Source organism: Myotis myotis, unplaced genomic scaffold (assembly GCF_014108235.1).
Source record: "Myotis myotis isolate mMyoMyo1 unplaced genomic scaffold, mMyoMyo1.p scaffold_m19_p_1, whole genome shotgun sequence".
Taxonomy (NCBI): Eukaryota; Metazoa; Chordata; class Mammalia; order Chiroptera; family Vespertilionidae; genus Myotis; species Myotis myotis.
This window is the reverse complement of record NW_023416313.1, coordinates 38,517,684-38,537,193: the sequence shown is the minus strand read 5'-3', so window position 1 is coordinate 38,537,193 and position 19,510 is coordinate 38,517,684. Positions and strand designations below refer to the sequence as shown.

Here is a 19,510-nt window from a genome sequence, read left to right as displayed (position 1 = left end):
TAGAACAATTCACACACTGATGCATTTTTCTCTCTATAGGTGATAACCAAATCTGTTGCTAGAGATCTGATTTACTTTCATTCCCATTTTTCTCAAAATCCCTACAGAACTGGCTCAGGAACACCTGAAAATATATCATCATGAAAACTAAAATCATTACCTCCTCAGAAACCAGTATTCCTTGCCAACTATTTAATTCAATGTACAGATAAGGAACATATGCACAGGTTGAACACACAGCTGTAAAATATTTTTAAAAACACATATAATGGTTGCAAAGCCTTTTATTTAATATACTCCATTCAAAAAGAAATTAATAAAAGTGCTTTTAGTTTTTCAACTTTAAAGCCGACAGTCACAATGTCTCAGATATGTCGCCCCAAGTATAAATTAAAACTGTAATTTCACACATTCCAAAGCAGTTAATGCCTACATTTATATTCAACTTCTATTTAGATCTATTTTTAATGGGAAAATGCACTTGTCTTTAGGGTAGTAGTCATGTGAATAGACTCAAGAAAGTAAAAAGCTTTAAATATTTCCCATAACTGTCAAAGAATCTTAGATTTGGCAAGGGCTTTACAAATAACAGCCAATCCACTCATGTTATAGATGGGCTATTATAATAATTTACCTCAATTTACATAGTTCCACAAGTAGCAGATGGTGGATTAATACTAAGGTGACTATATACATTATCAACCAAATCAGGACACTTTTGAGAATGAAAGAGGATACTCTTAGGGATGGCTGCAGGACAACAGGTGTACACCAGGTCTCTCTGGGGAAACCAGGACATCTGGTTAGCCTAACGGTAACACATGCAATGCGTATTTGCTGTTTTAATTGGGAATCTTCAACCTGCTACAGGGACAAGAAACAAATCAGATAGATAATCTCTGTGTATTCAACATACATAATGTATTGGCAAGTAACCCAGGAGACATAGGCAGAATTCATAAGATGTATTAAGAATAGAGAGTAAGTTAGTAACCCACAGACATATGATAGACAAAATGAAATGTAGATCGCTTTAGTATCAATAACAAATTAGAATGTTACTTAGAAATGGATGTAATGACCATAAACCTTAAATATTCATAAAGCTTCTAGATCAGCCGTGGGCAAACTACGGCCTACGGGCCGGATCCGGCCCGTTTGAAATGAATAAAACTAAAAAAAAAAAAGACCGTACCCTTTTATGTAATGATGTTTACTTTGAATTTATATTAGTTCACACAAACACTCCATCCATGCTTTTGTTCCGGCCCTCCGGTCCAGTTTAAGAACCCATTGTGGCCCTCGAGTCAAAAAGTTTGCCCACCCCTGTTCTAGATTGACAGTTATTCATCCCTAAGTCTGCCCTCTTCAGTGACATCCATTATGACTCCTTTTTGGCCCCATATGTTCTCTGCTTGAGAGACACAGATAGAAGCCATAGCGGCTCAGTGTGCTAAACAGTGAGCTACAGGTGTGGTCAGGTGTACGAGTTTCTGCAGTTCTCCAACAAAGTAAGCCAATTTTACTATTGAGTTTCCTTGCTTAACTGGGCTTTGTAACCACAACATCAGCAGAAATAAGTTGATGAGACAGACACGAATCAGGAGATACTGCGTAAAACAGAGTTAACAAAGTGTGATCCTTCCATCCATCCCATGGACCCTATCCTAACCTTGTACACCTATCCAAGAGCATTTTCTTTTCTTTTTTAAACAAACCATATCTTTATTGATTTTAGAGAGGAAAAGATAGGGAGAGAGAGAGAGATAGAAACATCAATGATGAGAGAGAATCATTGATTGACTGCCTCCTGCACACCCCATATTGGGGATCAAGCCTGCAACCCAGGCATGTGCCCTGGACTAGAATCAAACCCAGGACCTTCCAGTCCACAGGCTGATGCCCTATCCACTCAGCCAAATCAGCTAAGGCCAAGAGCATTTTTTGAAGCCCACTATAGAATAAATAAACCATAAGTTTCCAGAATCTTAGCATCTTGGTCTGTAGGCTTTTCAATTCACGACCTCTGTTACAGCTTGCCTGGTCATTTATATAGAGGTTATTATTGTGTTAATAAAAATCACCCCACAATAGCACCTATCTCCAAAATCCCGTTAATTAATATGCTCATTGAACAAATACGAGTATCTTCCACACAGCATGATCAATTCTAGGTGCTTGGAATTTAAAGATGAAAGACACAGCCTTTGTTTTAAAACAGAGTCCAAGATGAGGAAACAGACAAGGTATCATAGTGTTGTCCTAGACCTAGCCCAACCTCCAGAGATCAAGGAAGGCTTCCTTGAGGAAGTGACAGCAGAGAATATAGAAAAGGATAAAACAGAACAGAACAACAAAAAAACCAACTCATTAACATTTATTGCCAACTTCATGCTACAATATTTTCTAATTAACTGATGTGGATTAACTCATGTAATACAACCCTGTGAGTTATTATTGTTGTCAGTCCTATTTGAAAAATAAGAGAAGGGAGGCATGGAAGGGTCACACATCTAGCGAGTGGAGGAGTGAGGACAGAAAGCCAGGCATTGGCCCAAGAAACCATCCTCTTAATTACTAAACTACACTGCCTCACATACCCCAAGTGCCAAGAACTAAAATATAACTGGGAGTTAGAAAGGCAAAAAAGGTGAGAAGTACATGGTAATGAGAACCAAACTAAGACAACTGCCACAGTTTAACAGAACACGGCATGGGTGCCAGGAATTTAGAAGATGAAGCTGCTCAATTCAGCAGGGCCAGAAAATGAGATTACTAAAGCTCTTACCAAAACACACATGCCACATGCCCTCTAAGTCAAAGTCTGCATCACAATCTTATAAGGAAACATAAATAAATAATCATCATGTAGCATGAACCAAAACAAACAAACAAAAAAAAACAAGCCTTGAAATGTTCAATTGATAACAGTTTTCTTTTAATTGACAGCAGCATCTTATACAAATTCCACATTCTCTGAACTACGACACAAAACAAATAACATTTTTAAGAATTTACATCTAAAGTAGAGTTCTAATTCACTCATCTGCTGATGAGCACTTACGCTGCTTCCAAGTCTTAGCTATTGTAAATTGAGCTGCTATGGACAGAGGGGTGCATATGTCCTTTCTGATGGGTGTTTCTGGTTTCTTGGGATATATTCCTAGAAGTGGGATCACTGGGTCAAATGGGAGTTCCATTTTTAATTTTTTGAGGAAACGTCATACTGTTCTCCACAGTGGCTGCACCAGTCTGCATTCCCACCAGCAGTGCAAGGGGGTTCCCTTTTCTCCACATCATTGCCAGCACTTGTTGATTTGTTTGTATGTTGATGATAGCCATTCTGACAGGTATGGTACCTCATTGTTGTTTTGATTTGCATCTCTTGGATGATTAGTGTCTTTGAGCATGTTTTCATATGCCTCTTGGCCTTCTGTATGCCCAGTTTCAAAAAGTGTCTATTTAGGTCCTTTGCCCATTTTTTCATTGGATTGTTTATCTCCCTTTTGTTAAGTTGTATGTATTCCCTTTAAATTTTGGAGATTAAAGCCCTTATCTGAATTAACATTGGCAAATATGTTCTCCCATGCAGTGGGCTCTCTTGTTGTTTTGTTGATGGTTTCTTTTGCTGTGAAGAAGCTTTTTATTTTGATGTAGACCCATTTGTTTATTTTCTCCCTAGCTTCCATAGTCCTAGGAGCTGTATCTGTAAAGATATTGCTATGACACATGTCTGATATTATGCTGCCTATGGATTCTTCTAAGATTTTTATGGTTTACCATCCTATGTTTAAGTCCTTTATCCATTTTGTGTTTATGTATGGTGTAAGTTGGTGGTCTAGTCCAACCTCAGAGGAAAGGCAGGGGAGGGGAGAGGGTAAGAGATCAACTAAAGGACTTGTATGCATGTATATAAGCATAACCCATGGACACAGACAGTAGGGGGTGAGAGCATGTGCTGAGGGGTAGCAAAGGCCAGGAAGAGGTCAATGGGGGGAAAAGGAGATATATGTAATATTTTCAACAAGAACAAATTTAAATAATAAAAATAAAAAATAAATAGAATTCTATTCATGGGTTACCCCTATTTCTACTGTTTAAATCTCATACATACAATTACATATAATTGTATGTAAGCCTATGGATATGGACCATGCATATGTAAGTCAACTAAAAATGAAGTAAATGCAAAACCAAATCTCATACATACATCTCTTAAACAATACTATAGTGTCATAGATGTTTATTTTAAGATGGTAAACAAATTTTATAACAGGAAAAATAAAATATTTTATTTTATTAGATAAGGAATAAACCAACAAAACAGATATATTCATAGGCCATTCAAATAATATCTTCCAATTGTAAATAATCACATTTTCTACTGCTATAAATAATCATATTATTTACTATAGATGAGGCCAAATTTATAAATATTAGATAAACAAGGGTACAATTTCCCTTATAGTAGTGAAACTGTGGAAATAAATTACTTTTACAAGACAAACAGTTTCTAATAAAAATAAGAGTTCAATCTGTTTTTGAATCCCTAGGATTTTTAAAGAATAAAAGTTTTAATGGTTTACTCTTTAACAAAGAAATTAAGGTGGATATAATTATTTTTGTGGCTAAGAAAATGTGTTGCATATAATGTTAATTTATTTTTTCATATTTTAAAGCTAGTTTGAGAAACATATCATTAATAAGAAATATTTTCCCAGAGTACAATACTTTTTTAAATATATTTTTATTGATTCAGAGAGGAAGGGAGAGGGAGAGAGAGATAGAAAGATCAATGATGAGAATCATTGATCTGCTGCCTCCTGCCACACCCCACACTGGGAATCAAGCCTGCAACCTGGTCAGATGCTCTAACAAGGAATTAAACCATGACCTCCTGATTCATAGGTCGACACTCAACCACTGAGCCATGCTGGCCAAGCAAGAGTATAATTCTTGTATTTTAAAATGATTTAATTATTTAAACAAGTCTTCATTTTTTTTGCTATAGTCTATATAAAGATATCTAGAGTCATCCACTTAAAGCTTATTACAATGTAAAATATTTACTTTAATTGTTAATTCCAAAGTCTGATAAAAAAATATACCAGTGTTTTGCCCAGCTGGTGTTGCTCAGTGGTTGAGCATTGACCTATGAACCAGGAGGTCATGGTTCGATTCCTGGTCAGGGCATATGCCCCGGTTGTGTTGTGGGCTCAATCCCCAGTTTGGAGCTTGCAGGAGGCAGCCAATCAATGGTTCCCTCTCATCATTGATGTTTCTATCTCTCTTTTCCTTTACCTTCATCTCTGAAATCAATAAAAACTATCTCAGTATTTTTCTATTAATCTCAAAAAGTATTACAACCTTATAGAAATGAACATTTTAAAATGTTATTATATACTTTTAATGAGTGTTCACACTACCACTACTGTAGCCTGATGATTTACAATTAACCAATGGCCAAAAAAGAAAGTCAACAAAAATTTCAAAAATAGAAGAAATTCACTTAAATTTAGTCATGTTTTCTCAATACAATCATATATACTCATAAACCCAATCCTCTATTATTTGCTCTACTTATATATCTAGCATTTGAGAAAGATGTTTCACTAATTTATCATTGAGACTCAAAAACACTTTCATTTTCTCATGCTCTGTCATCATCTTATTATGTATGGACGGATTTTCTGTGGATTAGCATTAGAGGAAGCTGCAAGAAGGCAATGCATAAGAAAAGTTTGGGATTTCCTTTCAATTTACCAATTTTACCAAACTACCAGTATGATTTGATCACCTTCAGTAGTTTATAATTTTGCCTTCTCTAAATGTAAGTGTATCCCCAGGGTATCTTCTTGCCCATTCTCTTCTCTGCTTTAGCAATCTCATAAATGCCAATGGTTTTAACTATCACCATTATGCTGAAAATTCCTAAACTCTATTCCTAGCAATTACTTTTCTCTTGATATTTAGATTCATATGTTCGAGTTTGCTTCACATTTACACCACTAACTCAATATTTCCTGGACCAAACTCACCATTTTCCGCCCATTAAAAGCCAAAGCTTCCTGTTGAAGTTTAATCCTGTCAATGGAACCACCCCATCACCTAGGCATCTTTGATTCTTCCCTCATCCTCACCTCTTGCATCCAATTAGCAGCCAGGCACTGCAATTTCAGTCTCCGTGCATTTCTCATATCACCCCTCTTCTTTCCATCCCTATTGCTATCTCCCAGGTTCAGGCACTCATTACCTTCTGCCCTACAGTAAGAACCTAACTGATCTCTCCACTTTCAAGTCCCTCTCTACCCTAAAATTTCCCACAAAATCCTCACAGGTTCTAAACTGCAATTCTGATCAGGAGCTTCCAATGAATCCCAACCACAGACAAAATTATGTACAAAGTCTCCCCCTGACATTTAAGACTACCTACAAAATACTTACAACCTCTCTTTCAAACTTTCTGGCTTACTACTTCTTTCCTCATGTTCTTAGTGTTGGGTAACCTAGACTATTCGTTGTCTGATGAAAATGTCTTAATTTTCTCCAGCTATAATGGTTTTCACACATGATTTCAATTATGGAGCATCCTCTTTCTTCCAGCACCTCCCATCTGTGCTTGCAAATGATCCAAGGGATTTCTTCAAGAGTTAGTTAAGGTATCACATTATCCTCCCCTCTTCCCTATCCCCATCCCACACCAAGAATGCCTTTCCTCCTTCTTTAAAGTACTACAGCACTTGCATGACACCACAGTTCACCAAATCAGAGTCAAGTTAATACTGGTTTGGCTATTCTTTCTGTCACCAGCAGTAGGCTATAATTCCTGGAGGAAAGGCAGCCTTATAAAGCATTCCATGTATATTAAAGCTACAACAAATATGTGAATCACATTGAGTTATTTTCTTTCCTAAACATTTATACTAAATGTTCACTTAGTTAAGCTATGAACCCATGAATGTGCTTAAAATATAAAGCTAGGATTTTAGAACATTTCTTTGTCTCTTCCCCAAACTACATTTAATCAGAAACATTAATGAGTAAATCAATTCACTGAAAAAATTTTATGAATTGTCCACTATATATCTCTGGTATGATTATTACAAAACAGAAAGCTAAAAAAAGTGTGTAAATGGTTGTAGGTAACACTTACCAGGCCTTAAGAGCCAAATGCATAATTATATTTAATATATTTATATGTGATAGTAAAACTATATATATGCTTCTATTACACCACTATACAGATGAGATAGGAAATATATCTAAAATGTAAGTCCTTAGTCTTGGTTATAACAGTTAATATGTGGTAAAGCTGTGAATGAACTCAAACCCCTCTGACCCCAAAGTTCATATAGTAACTGCAATTCCACACTACTACCCTCTAAGTAGCAGTAAAAGCAAAATGGTAAAGATTTAAAGATATATCTATTAACAAAAAAAATTGCTTCTTAAGAAGTAATAATTGGGGAAAAACACCATCAATTTAATTAACTATATATACAAAAGAAAGATAGAGTGTCTGACAAAATTTCTGTACTGTATGTAGACCTATATGAAAAATGCAAAATCAAAAACCCAGGTATAAGCCTATCTATGAAAGCATGATGTTCTATACACAATACCTGCTTTCCCCCTCCCTTTCATCTTAATTTGGGGTTAAAGGCTTCTATAAATATAATGGAAGTTTCCTCTCAGTACTAGATAAACTTCAGATCTCTTTTACTACCACATATCTTTTGATTTGAAGGGAAACAGAAGAAAAAGAAAGAGACTTTCTAATAATTAGCTAACTTATTCTGAAAAGTATCTGTCACTGGGAGTGTAAAATTTGCTCCTTTGGAGCATATATACAATTATCAGCATGTGGCAGATATTAATGAAACAACCTACAATACACTCCTAATTAAATCCAGGAAATGAAATGTTTTTTTGTATTAAATGTCAAAGTTTAGCATGTATTTTCCATTATTCATATCCTTTGTGAAAAGAAAGATGTAATGATGAGAAATACACTAATTTCCATACGTATTTCGAAAAGCTATTTCATAATTCTCAGATGGAAAGGGAAAATAAATTGTAATTTATGCCAATAAAAATAAAAGACTTTATCACATTTTCCTTTAAATACTTGAAGGCCAAACTCACTAACACATTATTTTCAATTGGATACATCATTCTGGTATTGATTACTTTTAGGAAAGAAACAAGACCCTAAAGAAATGCTTTTAAATAATGTTTAGGGCTGCAAAGTTGTTTGTTTTTTTTAACCTCAATACTTTACTTCCCTAGATTCCTATGGCCCTTCTTCTCACATGAAAATATAAGGACCTATGTATGCATGACAATTTTAAGAGTGATGTGCAAATAATGTATTTTGCATATCAATTACACCTGACATTTTGTATGAACTGGCAAATCTCTGAAAGACACAAATAAATGTGAACAGGGGCTTTTATCCAAAATAATATTATACTGTCATATAAACCAAGAAGCTAACAAGGACTTTGAAGGCCATGTTATATTATTCTCTTGCAGTAATAGTTACATCAAAAAAGCTGAGCTTGTAAAACGGAAGGTTTTCAATTGCCATAGCAACATTAATCTCTGTTCTTCTGTTACAAGTTCTTTCATCTCCTTACCTCTCCATGAATTCCTAGACTTTACCTATACACTTCAGAGTGTAATATAATAATGAAATTAGAACCAGCTTTTCCAAAAATTTGGGAGTAAGGGGAGTAAGAACATGAGAACATGCCAGAAGTTCAACTCATCAAAGTCAATATAAATGGCTCTAAAAACATATTAAGAGTAATAAGTCTCAAATTTTCTAATAATCATGTTACATCGAATGAAATTATGAAAGCCAAAGGAAGCAAAGATAAATTGTTTACCTCATCATGCACACACACGTTTCAGGCCACTCTAATTCAGAATCAGAGAGAGATTAAAAATTGTTCTGTCAGGCATAGGCCTAGGGATGGGTGAAAGTGGAAGAAAATCAATCCAATTCAACCTATATCGAATTTTTAGCTAAGCTGAAGGGGACCCAGGTGGTATACCACATTCCACCCAGCAAAGATAATACCATTTGCCAATGATCTAGAAGGAAGGGGCCATGGCTTGTCTAGTAAATTAACAGAACTTCCTTGGGGCTGAAGGGTAAAACATGTATGGGATGTGATTTGAAGTAAGAGAAAACTGTATTGCCTACTAATCTTATTTACTGTAAGTATATGTGTGGCTTATAGGCCTCAAAGCATCCTGTATTTCTCTCTCCCTGTTCTTCATTTATTCCAGTGTCCAAAATTATCTAATCACATTGGTGAGTTCACAGGGTAAAAAAAAATAAAAAAACAATTGGCTCCATTCCCAAATCATTGTGTTACCAGTAATCCGACAAATGAGCTTTCATCACCCCTTCCCTGCTTCTATCAGTTTATTATAACACCTTCATGTGTACAATTAGGTGAGCATTCTGCAGCTACTGCTGCTTTCATTTCCTAGTCTCTTAACCAATGAGAACATTACCATTTCCTTAAGATAAAGCATTTTTATAGCATTGCTTTACATTGTCTTCAAGGGATATTGCTATTTTAATAATTAGTTTTAATTAGGCAAGAGTTATATAAGTTAAGATTCATTTTTTGAGGCACTCTCAAAAGACAATTAAGATTATTTTTGTTATTATTTTATTAAACTATATGCTATGTTATGTTGTTAATGAGTGCAAATATGAGCAGATTACTCTCCAGCTGCCTTCCAAATTTTGACATGGAACATTCTACTAAGAACTAAATGAATATGAAATATATTGAGGCCAGCAGATCAACTGTCTTTAACGTTGTTCAATTTCTCTCCTTGCTAAATGTATATGTTGCAAATGCAAATACTATACAATAAGAATCTTTTCAGCTGTTTCATGGGAACACTGGAAAGCTCATAATCAGATCTAATCTTGGCAGAACTACAGCCCTGCTAGGTATTACTGGGAAGTAGAAAGGATTGAATGAAAATCCTCTTTTGTTGCAGAATAGCTTATCACACCTAAGCCAAAATAAAATGGGTAACAAAGAATAGTACTAACTTTTTTTTTCCCTTTGATGAGAATAACTTATGCCTAACAAATAACACTTTTAATTATCTTTTTTTCAGATTTGTATATTGTATTTAAATTATAGGTTCTTAAATTTGGGCCATAAAGTTGAGCTTCTGTTCAAAGGAATACATTAGAGAACTCATTTGTAAATTTTTCTATAACAGCACCATCATTCCTTAGCAATATTTTCTGTCTCCTCTTACCTTCCATAGCTGAGTAAGTGGCAATCTCTCAAGCCAGAAACTTGGTTGCCCTCTTTGGATTTTTCCTCTTCATTATTCACACATCCAATGAATATAAAATTCCTGACATTTGGTCCTCATTAGCACTAATGTCACTCACTACTTGAGACAGGACCGCCATCATCTTAAAAATCTAAATCAACAGGATAACTTCCCCATCTCCAGTCTTTAAGCCTCAAATGCAGGCAGTGGTTCACTTCCTCTAAGATTTCCTTAATTATTCCCTTGCTGCCATCACAAAAATTCTCAACTCCTCAAGATGTTATTTCATGCCACGCTGATCAAGTGCTTGATTACTTCCCAGACCATTCGGGGCTAATGTCCAGACATTATCCTTCAGACTTCTATGCCCCAATCATACTGAACTAGGCATTTCTGCTACTGTTTCCTCTGTCTATAATAATAGTACGTTTCTGCTACCTGTGTGTTTGGCTCACTACTACTTGTCTGTCAGGCCACAGCCTAGATACCACTTTATATTTAGGAGCGCTTTCTCTAAGACTGGTACATACTCCCCCCGTGGTATTCTATACTTTCCCTGAAATAGGTGTTTCTGCTATTGCCTCTGCTACACAGACACTGCTGTGTGGGTGAAGGTCATGAAATGGCCAGTGGCATGAATAATTAGGTCAGGGATACTGACCTAACCCAAGGGGGATTACATTCCCACCTTGGAAATGTAAACTAAAGGGTAAGAAGACAGTGCCAGTTGGTGGTTGGTACTAAGAGGAGTGTGTACAATTTGGTGTGACAGTCACAATGCTCAGGAGCAAAGAAAGCTGATGGGAAGTTAGAGAAACAAAGAAGAATTAGGCCCAATTGTAGCGTGCTTTCCTGATATTATTTACTGATATCCAAGATCCAGTCCTCAAGAGTCTAGATTCCGATAAGAAATATGTATTCTTGCCGAAACCGGTTTGGCTCAGTGGATAGAGCGTCGGCCTGCGGACTGAAAGGTCCCAGGTTCGATTCCGGTCAAGGGCATGTACCTGGGTTGCGGGCACATCCCCAGTAGGAGATGTGCAGGAGGCAGCTGATCGATGTTTCTCTCTCATCGATGTTTCTGACTCTCTATCTCTCTCCCTTCTTCTCTGTAAAAAATCAATAAAATATATTTAAAAAAAAAAGAAAAGAAATATGTATTCTGAAAACACAGTTCCCACACTTAGCACTCCCCCCTAAACACACACACACACACACACACACACACACACACACACACACAAGCTTCTATTAATTACTTTTAAAAACAAGTCTCTTGCCTCTTTGGGTACAGGGGAGAGGTATCCTTTAGCAAGCATTTGCCACATAGTGCTCTTTTCTTGTTTCCCAATACCCACTGAGAGATCAAAATTATGACTTGAATTCTCCATCTTTGTTTTCCTGGCACATAGTGTAGTTCCCGGCATACATTTGCACTCAACCCGTTATTAAAAATAAAAATAATAATAATTAATGAGGGCAAAAATTAAATGGAGTTTTCTCCTTGTTATAATTATAAAAGCATTCCCATCTACAAAAAAACCAAAATGGAGGAAAAAGGGGAAACTTAATTATAGAGTTTTATTTGATTCTCAATAGACTGACAATACAGGAGCCCCTTGGAAAAGCATTTTGGCTCTTGCAAAAGGTAGACTATGACTTGTCAGGGTTGAAATGCCTTAGCTGTATTCTGAGAGAACACTTGTATGGACCCTGCACATCAAGCATGTCAAACTCGTGGCCCAGGGGCCACATGCAGCCCACAACAAATATTTTTACGGCCCAGCCAATATAACGGCAGGTAAGAAATGTTTTAATAAAAATTCTGTAACTTAATTTTTACAACATCCTGTTATACATAATTATTAATAACAAACTACAAGGTTCGCGAACAAATGATTACTATAATCGTGTTGCATTTATTTCCTTTACGCGCAGGCCCACCATTTCTCTCCCCTAATACTAGCAGCGAATATCTTAGCAGCTAATTGCCACGTCATTAGTCTTGGACTGACTTGTTTCTTGTGTGCAACAGGAAATATTTCGCTTTTGGAGAACAAGAAAAATATGTTTATTTGTTTTACTCTTATTAATTTGTGCAGTTATTCAGTGTCTGGTAAGTTAATGTTCAAGAAAAATATTAATTTTTATTACAATGCTCTATTATTTCATGTTAACGATTACTCATTTATTTCAGCCCTTTGTATTCAACATGTCTCTATCGAAATAAACCTACGTTTCTATGAAAATTGAAGCTTTTGTGTTTTTTGCAGCCCACATAAACTTAAACCTTGTTTATCTGGCCAGTGTTAGCCTTCGAGTTTGACATGCTTGCCACACACTCTATGTGCCTAGCAGGAGGGTTATTTGTAGATCATCTCAATGAACTTTATATGCAACTTATGAAAATCACAATTAAAGCATAGGAAGTGCTGATTAAAAAAAAAAAACAAAAAAAAAACCAGTAACATTCTTTTAGCTTCAAGGAAAAGTCTTAATATCTAGTCATTAACTGGGCAATCTGCCCTCAGACTTCCTTCTCCTTTAGTATGCTAAAGAGAAACATGTCTTCTGTGAACAATGCTTTTCTTAAATCCCTTATGCTTTGCTGCTCTACTGTGAAGTCCTAATTCCTCTGAATCTAAACACTCATTAACTCTCAAGAACTATTAGCTATCTGGAGTCAAATGAATGAAAAGAGAGAAAAAAAGACTAAAGTTTAATTTCAAGCCAATGAAAGGGTCTTTATGTGTTTTATTTTTTGTTGAGTTGTTAAGGCTGTTTTAATTGGGTTTCCTACTTGCTGGTTTGGCTATCTGTAGAACAAACAGGGGTTAACAATTTTTAAAGTAAAATCAATTTCATTTTTCAATCAGATTGTATTAATCTCTGTCTTTATTACTTACATTTATTAATGAGTTTTCTGTAACTTTACGTATCTTGTTTTTATAAGACTTGTTTTTGTTTTGAGAAAGGTGTGGAGGGGTGGAGTTTACTGACATTTTCTTGTTTGCATTCTTCCATGTTTTTTCAATTTGAAGAGCTGAAGGTAATATGGTATCTTTTATTTCAATTTCACTTTTAATACCTGTCCAAATACTCTAGCTCTATGTATTATTATTACCATCATAACTAGCTAGTTTATTAATATTAATAGAAAAAAATAAAAGGGAAGGCCAGACATTATAAGCATGGTCATCTGGGCAGCTTCTGTAGGAAGCTGCAACTTTATACTCCAGTATAAAGAAACCACCAGTCCATTTCCCACAGATACTGGGAAAGGGATCAAGCAAAGGGGTAAATGGGCGCATATACAGTGAAGTTGGGGTGCCATAGGGAAGACACTTGCCTGTCAGTCTAGCCTGTGGAACAATGAATTGCCTGGAGGGGTGGAGCCACTGCAAGGACGTGAAATCCTGAAGGATTCATTTGTTAAGCATCTAATTAAAATTCTCCCCCAAAAAAGAAAATTTCTCTGTCTTGCGCCTCTTGTTTCTCTTGCATTGCTCCTGCTTCCTTGCACTTGCTTCTTCAGTGGCCTGCGCTAGCCTGCATGTGGCCCTAGAAGCCGCATGGCCATGACCCCACACTCAATGGACTGGAGCTTGGAGCACAAACTGAGCTAGCCAGATGCTGGACTAGACTGTGCTTTAATATGGAGTGAAGACCCTGGGCAGTGGCTTCAATCCTAGCTTTGCTGAAGATGAAATGGGGCTCTTTCCATGGTGAGATGGAGGGAGAGGGGACCTTGGAAGGGAGCCCCCTTAATTTCACATCATCAATAAAGCTTTTCATGATACCTGATCCTCCCTTCGGGCCCAGAAATTCTTGTTCCCATGGCACCCCAAGATGCCTACTTCCAGCAGCAACAGGTGGGGACAACAGGAGGGTACCCCATAGATAACAGGATCTTCTGTATTAGGAAAGATTATGGCCCTGAAACATTTGCTTGTTCTTCTTTGTTCTTTCTACGGAGCACTCAGAGATGACCTTCAGTTGCCCTGTGTCTCACTGATAAAATTAGTTTTTCAGAAAAGCAACTTCCCAAAAGTATTGTCTCATCATAACAGATTAACACAATTCTGTTGGCTCCTTTTAAATAACATTTACCACAGTATCCATTTATGAGATCACATGAAGGCTGCCTCGGACCATCCTTTCCATTTCTATCCAAAACAGAATACAATGTTTCTATTTTTAAACTGATATAAAAACATAATTCATAACCCATTACTACACTGCAACCTCCCACATACTGGCAAAAAGCAAAATCTCATAATATAGAAAAACCTCATTAAGCTTTAAAAGTTGGGGAATGTTTAAATTCAGCCAACTCTTTACAAAAAGTTCTATAGGGGAAAACTATTGTAAATGACTAATATTCTAAATTTTTTCATAAGACATAATCCCCAGTAGGTAGGGGTGTGTGTATGTGTGGACGGGGGGGGGGGGGGGGGGGTGTATGTGTGTGCCCACATGCACGTGCATGTGTGTTTGTATTTATGTTCATTGCTTATTTAAAAATTCCTATCATCTACTCAAAAATTAAACTTCATTTCTGGATTTCTATTTCATTAGTAATAGAAATTGTGAGAATGCATCTGCATTGGAGTAAATTGTCAAAATCATGGTGAAAACTTTCTGGGAGGAATATAACAACACCCAATTTCTGCAAAACAAAAAGCAAAAATGGGGAAAAAAAAGTTCTTAAAGAATGCTTACTGTGCATTTTCCTTGAATTTTTAGAACACAGAGTCAATGTTACATGCTTCTGTGGAAGTTCATGTTCTCACCCAGCACTGCCCCTTCCCCAGTCATCACCACCAAGGAAGAAATGCTAATCTGAATAGAAAGATTCTCCGACATTAACTGAATGATGTGACTGAGAGTGGACAGTCACTGTGAGTGCCATGTTTCCCATATACTTACTCTTCCTATGTGGCTGGAGTAATTGAGGAGTTAGGTTTGACTCTCACAGGCCTGTTAAATCACAAATGGATTCATGATGCATCCCCCTTATTCCCTGAACTGAAATAAAGTATTCCAGCTTTTTTTTTTTTTTTACCAGAGAATTATCTAATGGGGTTTAGAAGCTCAACTGTTATAGTAATATTTCATGTTCCTTTGCCAATATTTCTTGTATGTATATCCCCTTATAGAAATTAGGAGAGGTGACTGTGTTTTGGGACAAGACTTGATATTTATGGTTCAGCAAGCCAAATGATTCCTAGTATTTTTCATGTTGTGGAACATAAAGAAAATTATAAGTATTTATAATACTCAATAGGTTTATAATTGTGAGTAAGCAAAACAGAGTTTATTTTGTGTTATTATTTGTTAATTATCATTTTCCATATGAACAACTTTAAACAATTTTTGCCCACCATATATTTATATAGTAGTATATTATATTCCCTAGGGGAATTTAGAGGGAAAATAGTACCTGTATGGAATTTAATGAGAAAAAAGAAAAGTTACATTGCCTTAATATATATATATATAGATAAAATAAAATATACAGTATTAGGAAAAAGCGGTATTGAATTTTGTGCAATTATCATGTAACATTCTCAGTGGAGCTTCATGGGCTGTATGGCTCCCATTCTACTTCTCAGCTGCAGAGACAACGTTATAAACAAAGGAATTTCCCACACTTTCATAAGAAAATTACCTTGTTCCTGTAGCCATCACTTTTCTATCCCCTTCCATGCTTTCAAATGTCTATACACAATTCCTAACCAAGATGTTTTCATCCTAATCTCAAAATTTTGGTAGTTTCTATTGATGAGAATGTTTTTTTCAAAAATGATTAGATGTGTTAAAACTTGTATTTTACAACCACTCAAATTCTGTAAGAGTTGAAATTCTCACTCAAAGTAATTTTAAATGTCCTTGTGTTCCGCAAAGACAGTTCAAAATTTAAGGTCAGCATTTTGAAATAATAATGAGGCTCTCATGTAGAATGAGCATGCATTGTTAAACAGCTGGCTCCGATACAACTAAGAGCAAATATCAGCCACAGATATACGAAAAGACACCTGTAAGCCTGCCTGGGCTGAGCTTCCAGGAGCCCCTGCCCAGCCACCCCCAGCCCTCTGCCCCACCTCCCACCGCGGGCCGCACCTTGGGCTGGGATCTGAGCTCCTTGGGCACCTGGACCACGAACTCCTCTGGCGGCTCCACGGGGCCCTTGTCCGCGATGAGCTGTGGCGCGCTCTGCAGTTGGCTGCTGGAGGAGATGTCTGGGTGGTAGAGCGCCTCCTGGGTTGCGCTCAGCATGTCGCAGTGGAGCAGCGAGGGCTGGATGTCTCTCAATGTGCTTGCCACCTGCGGGCACCATCAGACTCCACTCAGCTCAGGGCCGCCTCAGAGGAGCCTGCTACAGGCTATTCCCAAGGCTGCTGTCAGCTGCAGGCCGTAGGCCCCATACACCAGCCACCCCAGGCCCCATGAAGACAACCCTGACCTGAGGAGATCCTATCTCCTAGGCTCCAGTGCGATGATGACTATGTAGTGCTGTCCAAATTAAACACTACCTTAAGTAAGCCAAACACCTCACCCTAATCCCTAATGAGGATTAGAAAATTAGACATAATTATTGAAAACTGAGAAAGCTACTTGAAAAATGTAAATATTGTCTATATTTTTATAGAGTCACAGCATTCTGATGCCAATTATGGGCATTAATATCTATAAGTGTAAAAAAAACATTGGTTATTAAACTAAATATTTTTACACAAAAAGCTTCTTAAGGTAACGAATGAAAAAAGTTTCAGAGGTGGTTTTTTATTAGTTTAGTTTTGTTTATTGTATTGTTATACTTACATGGATTGTTTTATATTTATTTATTTTTCAGGTCATTAAACATTTTTTTTGAAAGATACTGTATTAAGATCCGTGATGGACATTAAGGTGAAAAGGATATACACACATTTTTGCCATTTACATACACAGTGATTTTACTGACAAATGTACATATTACATCAATGAGTAAATATGAAAGACCAAGACAATAATGAAAAAAATAAAATTTCACACATATGATTTTTTTAATAATTCACAAAACAGTCATACATCATATGCTATGAAAAAGAGCTATTTAAGTACAGGATTTTTTTCTGGTGAATTGGCACATAAAATATACATTTCTCTAAACTAATTGCAACTAGTGTAATAAATAGGAATTATAATAAAAATGTCCCTGCCAAAATAAGAAAAAGCTTTACAAGAATAAAGATTTTGCTTTACACAACTATTTTTAACATACTAGAGTATGCATATTTAAAACACGTGAATAATGCTACATGACTATCATTCAATAGTCAGGAGAGAAACTAAGAAATTCAATAATGCAAGAGAATTTTATAATCTTTCTAACACTGGAAGTTTATACAGTGAGGCTATAATTTATTGATAGATAAAATATTTACAAGTTAAGAATGAAAACACATTTTCTTTCAAATCACAAGAAATATTACAACCCTATTGAAAACAACAAAAAATAATATAAAGAAATCTGTCAAAACATCCATTGATAATTAAAAAGTTTAGATTACAACTAAGAAAACAACATGTTTACTTAAGCTCATTACAATGTATGAGTAACAGGCAAAAGATAGTATAAATGCTATTTTGATAGTTTGTGTGAATGAAAAAAAGTGTCAAAGAAGGAAACAAATTTTAAGGCCAAAAAAAGTTGTGAAAATCAAAATATCTAAGTAAGCGCCTCCTTTAAAGTTTAAATCCAGTGATGTCTCTTTTAACTTATGAAATATCCCTCTCCTCGTTGCCTCAAATGACAATGTGAGCAATTTTTAATTATTTTTTACACAGATATATATAGGCATGCTTTCCCTAAGATCTTTATAACTACTCTATGAAAGAAATTTAGCAAAAGATTATAATGCTGTATTAGCCTATAAGCTTCAGATATAAAAACGTTGAAAGATTTCACCCACAGCCAAGTTAACAAATAAGGACATGTGGAGTGAGGAAGTATTGTGTTCCATTCATTCATTCAACAAATATTTACGGAGTTCCCTTATGTGCCAGCTCCTTTTCTGGGTACTGGAGATTTGGGTAAACAAAACAGACCACATATCTACTTTAATGAGTCATCCATTCTTTTGAGAGAGATTATACAAATGGATAGATAATTTTTAAAGGGGACATCTGTAACACATTCAACAATAAAGATACATTCTAAAAAGTAATTTTTAAAAATACCATATAGGAGATGAGAAATTTACAGAAAGTTTAAATAGGGTAACACGTAAGGGTGGGGGGAAGGGGGAGAGATCAACCAAAGGACTTGTATGCATGCATATAAGCCTAACCAATGGACCCAGACACCAGGGGGGTGAGGGCATGAGTGTGGGGGGTGGAAGGGCAATGGGGCCATAAAGGCACATATATAATACCTTAATCAATAAAGAAAATAAATAAATAAATAATTTTTTTTATAAAAAGCTTCTCTGTTTACGTTTTTATGGAAGATTTGTCTATGGGAGTAAAATTTTAACTGAGATCTCAAGTTGCTAGTCATAAGAAGCAGGAGTAAAGAGCACTCCTGGCTGCTGCAAAGCCCTCAGGCTGGAGCCACCTTGATGAGTTCAAGAAATAGCACAACACAAATATCGCATGACCTCACTTATATGTGGAATCTAATAAACACAATGAAACTGACCAACAAAATAAGACCAGAATCATGAAGTCATGGGACAGACTTGGGTTGGGAGTTCAAGAAGAGATAAATCAAAGAACTTATATACTTATATGCATAGCTCATGGACATGAGCAATAGGGTAGTGAAGACCTGGTGGAGTGGGAAGGGGCTGGAAGAGAGGGTAAAATGGGATATATCTGTAATAACTATCAATGATTATATATATAAAAGAAATAGCACAATGGCCAATGAAGCTGTTATGTGTAGTGGACTGGGAGAAGAATGGTAAGACGAGATCGGAGAGGTTAGCAATAAGTAGATCATGAATTTTGTAAAAGAGGGCAAATAGTTTAGTTTGGGGGCAATCAAGCATCTGTTTGGGAAGGAAGAATAAGGTACTATAGTGGGGCGGAGGGATGGGAATAGTGATCTCTACGGAATTATAGATCAATTATTTCAAGAAACGTCAATTTCTAGAGTCCGCAGAGAATAACAACTGATTTAAAATGCATGTAGAGTAGAATT

The 19,510-nt window shown here is 36.2% G+C and overlaps 1 protein-coding gene across 13 annotated transcripts in view; it reads right to left on the bottom strand.

The window, feature by feature from the left end:
* The window catches only part of ADGRL3 (adhesion G protein-coupled receptor L3), a 770,556-nt gene that overhangs the window by 460,146 nt on the left and 290,900 nt on the right, over positions 1-19,510 (bottom strand). For 12 of the 13 annotated variants that reach the window (XM_036335141.1, XM_036335133.1, XM_036335163.1 and 9 more), the window contains one exon: positions 16,444-16,647. The exons of the other annotated variant lie outside the window; for it this stretch is intronic. In XM_036335141.1, coding sequence (XP_036191034.1) covers positions 16,444-16,647 — 204 coding nt within the window. The remainder of the gene's footprint in view (positions 1-16,443; positions 16,648-19,510) is intronic. 13 annotated transcript variants of the gene reach the window in all.